Source organism: Nematolebias whitei, chromosome 6 (genome assembly GCF_014905685.2).
Source record: "Nematolebias whitei isolate Nwh7 chromosome 6, NemWhi1, whole genome shotgun sequence".
Lineage (NCBI taxonomy): Eukaryota > Metazoa > Chordata > Actinopteri > Cyprinodontiformes > Rivulidae > Nematolebias > Nematolebias whitei.
In genome coordinates this window covers 28,802,310-28,810,382 of record NC_056503.1, presented here as the reverse complement: position 1 = coordinate 28,810,382, position 8,073 = coordinate 28,802,310, and the positions used below count along the sequence as shown (strand labels likewise).

Below are 8,073 nucleotides of genomic sequence, written 5' to 3'. Positions count from 1 at the left end.
AGAACTTCTTTACAAATGAAGACAATTAAATTGAAGCATCGATTAGAGATAGTAATTTGTTAAAACGCCAGCTACAACGTTTCACTTCCAGTGTAAGCTGCTTAAAACCTACAGATTTATTCTAAACACTTAATATTCACTTTTCACACTGTAGCACTATACATGTTCACTTCCACTGAGATTCATAACTGACTATCATACCCACCACTGCACACTGTATTCATTGATTAACTGGTCATCATTAACTTCACATAGACTCTCTCACTGGTACATTTTCATCTTTAAATCTCTTCTTGATCTTTTGCCTTCATACATCTCCTCCTACATGTCACTTCATCAGTGCAGCTACAGCGTGCGCGCTCAGGACATAATTACCTGCAGTGTACCCTCATTGCGGACCAACAATGGCAAAAGGGCCTTCTCTTACACTGCTCCTGTTTCCTGGAATATCTTGCAAAAAGATCTGAAGCCGTCAAACTTGACCACTCTATGGGATTTTCAACAACTGCTAAGTTCATGGCAAAAACCAATGCAGACATGTTCCTATTTTAAGTATTTTACATTGCTTTATAATGTAACGGTTTTTGTTTCATTTTTATATAATTGCTTAAATTTACTTTTCATTGTATATGCTTGTATAGGATTGACTATTGTTGTCTGTGCCTCATCTGTGTTCTTAGTTTAAAATAGGTATCTCTTGTAAATGAGTCCTTGAGGCTCAATGAGACTAACCTGTATAAATAAAAGTTGAATGAATGAAATATGAACAATAAAAGCAAAAATACAACTTATTATTACAAGAGTCGCAGCTGCTTGTTTTAGCTGGCTAACAGCAATGTATTCAAAGAACTTGTCTGTTAACAAAAAAATAAATAAAAGGCAAACATTTCCATGTTTTCAGACGGTTTACATTAAAACTTCAGTTTTAGTTGGACTAATGCAGTCATTTACCCCCCACCCCAAAATTAACAACTCAATTTAACATGCATGTTTTAACATATCTGGTTGTGTTAAATAGTAATCAGCTCTTACGGTCTTTAAATGTGTGAACTTTAGGCTTGGAGAAACAACAACAACTGTCTTGGATTTCCACTTCTGGGACGTTTGGCAGCTGCCTCGACTGTTTTCCACTTGTAAATCATTTCTCAGTGTGAAATGATGGACTTTAAGTGGTTTAGAAACTAATTTATCACTCTTCTCAGACTGGAAGGCAGCAGTTGTTTCAGTGAGATCATTGCTGATGTGAAATCACACCCCCCCAGCAGACGCCAAAACTTTTGCTCTTGTGAAAGCGCTCATGCTAATAATTACATTTGATAACAACCACTTGGCTGCTTTTTACCTTTTTTAATTCTACTAAAAACAATAAGGTTGAACTTAGTATTGTTTTCACTGTTGCTGCATTTTACTTTAACAAATCGGTGGTTATAGTAGGCTAATTTATGAGCTGGTAAGAACAAGAATTATTACTTTTCTGTCTTGGTTTGTAAATGATAGATTTAAATTTCAAGGGGATATTTTATACTTTTACCCATGATTGTATAAACAAGATCCACACACCTCTTGTTACCCTTTTCTAGGCCTAGGCTCGTTTAACTCCAGCAAAGTAAAAGAATGCCCTGTGGGGTGTTCAACCAAAGTTTGAGATACGTTTAGAAAATTGTAGATGTTGCATGCACGCTGGTGTGTTCTCGTCCCACAGTTCAAACTTCAGCATCCTTGACCATATGGGGGCACATTAAGGTATCTGCCACAGCTAATCAAACTCCACAAACCTAAGTAAAATGGCAGTATCTCTGCCAATGTTAATGATTTTGAGCTCAATTTTGGTGTTGCAGTAGCTGAGAGTCATACATTACTTGACAAATGCCTGATCATGTGAGATCCTTGTTTAAAATTTCACATTATCTTTTCATCTCTGTTGGCAAATTCACTCATGAGCCACTGAGTAGAGTTTTATGAAAAAGAGACTCTGGGCTGCTACAATCAGCTGAACAGTTGCACCAAACAAGGATTTGAAACAGAATGTGGTCTTCATGCACACAAGAGGAGCAACAACCAGGGTATTCTTTTAAAAAGGCAGGATGAGACACGAGGTAAAACAAGCCCCCTGTGATGGTCATGCATTTTGATTGGAAGTTGCGAAAATATCACTTTGGTTCTGTTTTCTTGAAGGAACGATTTAGACAGAAATTACCCCTGGCTACAGAAGAGTGAGGCACCCACACCCCTACTGAAACCACACGCTGTCACTGCCACACTTTAGTTCTTTTGGACCAAACAAACAAGATACAACATGCCCCTTTCTAGCCTCAAGTTACGTCTTATCTGGAGTAAATCGGATGATTCTCTCAAACTGTCAAGCCACCGTTTGAGTTTTGTTTCTTTATTGTTTATGGGTGATTCAGTTTTGACTAATCGATAAAAATCTTTCCCCAGTTAGCCCTTCTGCTGTGCTCTGATCTTTGAACCAGGACAAACAATGGCATATATGGAACATCTTAACCGTTGAGTCAGCTCCATAGATTTGGTGTTGGTGGAGCTCGCCTGCCTCTCTGTAATTACCCAAAAGCCCCTGGGGCAAATCCGTGTGGCTGACATGAACCTGTTTCCCTTCAGTCCTCCCTCTTCCTACTCGGAAAGTGTCACAGCGTAGCGCCATGTGTCTGCAGTATGGGAGGTCTAGAAGACGCTGCCCCCCCCCCCCCAATATGTGATAGTACTTGCCCACTTCTGCTCCTTCCTTATACCTTCACTGTGATATCCACGACCCGTCCTCTAGTCTTGACTTTCTCTTTAATCTTTCCAGCTTTTGTCTTCTTATTATCTCCAAATGAAAACCTCTAAGGGTTTTTAATTCCCCATCTCTTTTGACTCTTTGAGTTTTGGGAAACCCTCGAGCACTTCCCAGAGTTGCAATCAATATTTGCTCTAGCATTATTCTTCCAAAGGTCAAATGGTATCGCATGATTGCTTTGTGCAATAGCCTGGCTTGTATTGTACGCCTGCCAGAAAACTCCGCTCGCAGACAAAAGTGGCCCTTAGAATGGAAGAACGGTGATCTCGCAAAGTAGGCTGTAAAAAAAACAAACTATGGTGCGTAAACACTTGCGAGGCAGGATGTGTTGCCTTCTTGTCAGTGTTTACTGCTTTTTGTTTCTTTATCTGGACAGGAAGCGGGGCTAAAGAGCTTCAGGAGGTCTTGGTGGAGTTATCTCAAGAGTTGTTGATCTACCCCAGAGTTCCCTTCCAGCAGCGCCGGGACTGAAAGTCCTCGAACTGCTCGCTGATCCTCAGCAGCCCGTTCACTTCGAAGGGGTGTGTGAAAAGTGGAGGAGGGGTGTTTTGGGACTGTGCTGAAGCTAAGGAGAGAAGGGGGAGGGGGGTGTTGTCTGATGAATAGGAAGACAGGTCTGCAGCTCCAACACTGTTTGAGCTTCCCATCATGCTTTGCACCCCTCCGACACACACACACACAGAACACTCTTCAGGCCTTGGGGTTTGGTGCCAGATCTCACACAAATGTGCCAGCAGAATTTCACTGTGGTTTCTAATATCTACATTTTCCTTCATAAAACGGCTTGGTAAAATACGCCTAGCTTTCCCAGCGTTGGTGAAATATTGATAGGCTTGCCAGTAAACAGGCCCGCAGCTTTAATGTGACAGTACTATAAACCAGAACGTCAATGGAGCAACGTTGAGCAGGCCTGCAGACAATAAAAAGTTTCAACAAACTGTCAAATGAGGCTTTATGGACGCAGTGAATATAAACCTTACTTTACTTTAGGCAGACGATTGTTTAAACATCTTTGAACTCCACATGCTGAATTACTCAGCGTCTGGAGGAGTACGACATTAAGTAGAGCAATGGAAAGAGTTATTTGCTGTAATCTGTTTGAGCTGCACATTTCAAGCGGTAAGTTATTGTAACCCTGCCTGTTGCAAGCCTTCAGTGTCCTCCAGGTCTCATCTGTCCTCTCTGGCCTCTTTCAGGAAGTGAAGATATTTCGAGCGCTGATCCTGGGTGAGCTGGAAAGGGGGCAGAACCAGTACCAGGCGCTGTGCTTCGTCTCCCGCCTCAACCGCAATGAGATCATCCCCAGTGAGTCCATGGCTCGCCTCCGACAGGTAGGACGCAGCAGATAATCGCGTTTTCAGCCGTTTTGTTAAAGAAAAACAAGCAAAGTCTACCGTTTCTTTAAAGTCTGCTTATGTGAACAAGCAGAATTTAAACACCCAGTTTTACACGTTTAGGCTACTGCTTTATTAAATGTTAACAGAACAAAATGAACACTGATGCTGGGACATGAGCGGTATGTTTGAGGGACACCACACCTTCAATTGGACTGTACTTCTCTGTTGAATAGTGATTACTTTTCATGCGTTTGGTAAAAAGGTGATGAAAGCCATCAAATCCAGTGGTAAATGGAGATATGAAAATGCAAAAACTGGTGTGAAAAACTGCATTAAGAGTTAAATAATATGTTTGGAAACAAGTCAAGATAACTAACAAAGCTCCACAACCTGGACTGCATTGAAGACAATGATCCATGAATGGGTTACTTTTAGACCTGTCGCAATAAACAATAAATCAATTAATCGCATGATGAATGAAAATAATCGACCTCATAGTCGTTTACGGACTTTATCGTTTCTTTGTGTCTCTCTCTTTCTGCCAAAGACAACGGCTCAACTCTGGTGCTCTTCACTGACCCCTCTCTTTCACTTTACAATCTGTTTTAATCGTCCAAAATCACGTTTTTGGATCGTTAAAAGCAGCTAAGCTGAGATGCTAAGCTATGAGCTAAGCTAACAGGCCGACCGCAGGAAAAAACCTCCGTCTTGTCGAAGCTCCAAAATTCACGGTTGAAACTCGTGCCTTTGTGTAAAAAGTTGTTTTTCGCTGCAAAAAGAAGCTGAGAACTTGTTTACTGATTTTTTTTAATTTTTATTAAAAGCTTTGTGTGACAAATGCTATGCTAAAGAGCTCAAACCACTTAGCGTCCGCCATTTTCACCAAGGGCCCTCCAGCCCATTTTTCTTAAAGAGACGCTGCTCAACTATCCATCCTTTGGTTCAAACAGTCTTATACTGCCATTAGATGGTCAAAAAAGGTACTAGACTCTGAACAAACCAACAGTTCTTCTAAAATTTGACAATTATTGTTACATTTCTAACAATATTATTGTTTATCGCAATAATATAAATAATTTCTGAGACAATTAATCGCCCAGCAAAATTTGTTATCGTGTCAGGCCTAGTTATTTTATTTCTGTGAATTCACAAGATACTAATTCAAGGAAGTCTTTAAATAGTTTTGCAGACGTGGGTGCAGGTTCTAATGACTAATTAGGTGCTGTACACATTTCAGTCTCCAGTAATCCTTAATTATTATTATTATTATTTGCAGTTATTGGTGATAGATTTTACTAGACACTAGATAATTAAGATTTTTCTCATGTTTTAGTCAAGAGATTTTCAAAACATTAGTATCAACACCAGTCTAAAGACCAAAAGGTGCATAAGAGATGCATAACTAAAGTCACAGTCTCACAATGTGACAGCACAAAAAAATAAATAATAATAATGTTTTAGCTAATTTAATTTCCTTAAACTTTTTGCTGTATTATAAGTTCAGCTATCAACTGCAGGATTTTTACTCTGGTGCCTGGACACAAAAAAAGGTTAAATCATGTCATCTGGACAAGTTTCTTTAAGGGTGAAAGAGAAACGTTTCATCTTTCATCAGTCTGGAGTTTCTTTCTTTTTTTATCAGATGCACCTGGTACATTTTATCATAGATTTCTGTCATTAAGATATGTTTACTTGCGCTGTCTCCTCAGAAAAACCCACAGGCCATTCGACTGGCCGAGGAGCGGCGAGGACTTGAGCAGCTGACGATGACGGCGGGGGTCAATCTCACCCGGGCCTGGCAGCTCAGCTCCCACATCCGCAACATGTGTAGTGAAGCACACGAGGCCATTTACACCCGGGAGGCAGACGTCAGATACTGGCTGGAGAAAGGTAACGGGTTCAGATCAGTGAAACGCACAACCACGGTCTTTCTTCTTCTTTTCTGTCCTGAATCTTCTGCTTGTATACGTATATGTAATGCTCTGTTTCTAAAACTGTACCTCCTCTTCTTTTGTCACTTGGACACGTCTTTTTATGTTTGTTTTAAAGCCATAAAGCTTTAAATGTTAGCATCCCTTTTACCTTTTACCTCTGTAGCTCCATGGTTCCCAACCCTGGTCCCTGAGGAACACCATCCTGCATGTTTCAGTTGTCTTCTGCTCCATCATGCCTGATTCAGTGCTTCCTTAAGTTTTGCAAAAGCCTGTTAATCACTCATTCACTAAAATCAGATGCCTCAAAGCAGGGAAACAAAAACATGCAGGAGGGCGTTCCTCAAGGACCAGGGTTGGGAACCACAGTTGTAGCTGTTCCTGCTCGTGTTTCTCAGACTGGTTAGCTTTTTATTGTCCTGTTTTATGAAGAGAAAACATTTTGAATTAGACATCATGGTGTATTTCCTATATTTCAGATACTGAACATATTTGTAAGAGGCTGTTAGCAGTAAGACTAATAAAGCCTAACAATGTAGGTTGAGGAGAATCCATGTGGCAGCTCTGTTGTTCTCTGACGGTCATGCTGCACAGAAAAACAATCTTGATGGTCATGGTTCGTCTGCAGATGGAATCAGAGCACTGTCTTCTTAACATAACAAAGCTCCCTGACTGCACTCTTTTAAACGGTTTTCTTCAGCTTGTAACGGCGATGAAATGAAATTAAGCAGCAAGTGAGTCACTCAGCTGTCTGGTGCTTTGGTTTGAAACGCGACCAGCTCTGATCCTTGGTTTTGTGTTCCAGGAGTGGAGAGTTCTGTATTCGAAGCTCTGCCCCAGACAACAGAGGCGTCCAGCTTTCAGGCGTGTCACTCCACTAAAGACTTGTGGCAGCCGTGTCTCTGCACATACAGCCTGCGTCTGGAGTGGTACCCCTGTCTGCTGAAGTTCTGCCGCAGCCGGGACGCCGTGGGCAAAGGCTCCACCTACAAGTGTGGCATAAAGAGCTGCAGCAAGGGCTACCATTTTACCTACTATGTTCCCCAAAAACAGCTCTGCCTATGGGATGAAGAGACATAGCTTTTTTTTCAGAATAATTAAGAAAAGAAAAAAGTTTTTGCTCAGCCAGGCCAGTTCTTCTCCAGTGATTCTGTTCATTTACACTGAACCTTGGTTCATATGGTGGTAAATGAACGTTTCTCATGCAGGGAGTGCATCTTAAAACAGAAACAGATTCAGGTCATAACTTGACGCCAAAACAAAGGAAGGACCGATGCAGCGGAAACAGTCGCTCCACAGCTTTTCTGACATTTAGCTTTCGTGTCACTTTGCCAAAAATACCACATTTGTGCCTTTTTTTTTTTTTTTTTTTTTGGTGAGAGAGAGTGTTTGGGAGACAACAACAATGACCTCTGGAACAAGTTATGGTATGCACAAAGCTTCACAGTGGATTTCTGCTCAGCTGAACACTAGCAGAGTAACAACACTCACTCATGGGAGTTGGACAAACACAATCCTCCATCCTGGTGAAGGAAAATACGGATGGTGGATTAATCTTTGATTAAAAAAAAAAAAAGCTCTGTGAATTAAAAAAAAACCAACAACTTTCAGCTAAACTTGTTTATAATAAAATAAACAAGTAAGGATAAAGAAAATGCTCTGCCACTGTTGGCTTTATTTATTTTGGTTGTGGAGGACTGATTTTGTATATTTTTGTCACAATAACCACATCGGATTGTTCTTTTTTTTTGGACAGTAGCTAAGCTCTTAAATCTAACTATTAGAGCCACAGGTCCTCAATATCAAGAAGTATTAATTTAAGAACAGTTTAACCTTCCAGATTTTTATTCACATGTTGTGTATGTGTTGCCAATTGTACAGCCAGCGTTGATAAACAGGATTATGATTGTACCTTATGGGGCAGATTAACTTGGATACAACCCGTTTATAAGGAGTATCTCCTGTCATGTTCTAAGACTGTTTAAAAAAATGCCAAGTTAGCAAAATC

At 40.6% G+C, this 8,073-nt stretch overlaps 1 protein-coding gene across 1 annotated transcript; it reads left to right on the top strand.

Annotated features, from left to right (window-relative positions):
• Nucleotides 1-2,084: 2,084 nt before the first annotated feature.
• oafa (OAF homolog a (Drosophila)) lies at nt 2,085-7,662 on the top strand. The gene is made up of 4 exons (XM_037677793.1): nt 2,085-2,096; nt 3,994-4,128; nt 5,844-6,024; nt 6,871-7,662. Exons 1-4 carry the CDS (start codon nt 2,085-2,087, stop codon nt 7,143-7,145), a joined length of 603 nt encoding a protein of 200 aa, XP_037533721.1. The 3' UTR covers nt 7,146-7,662.
• The last annotated feature ends 411 nt before the right edge of the window (nt 7,663-8,073 follow it).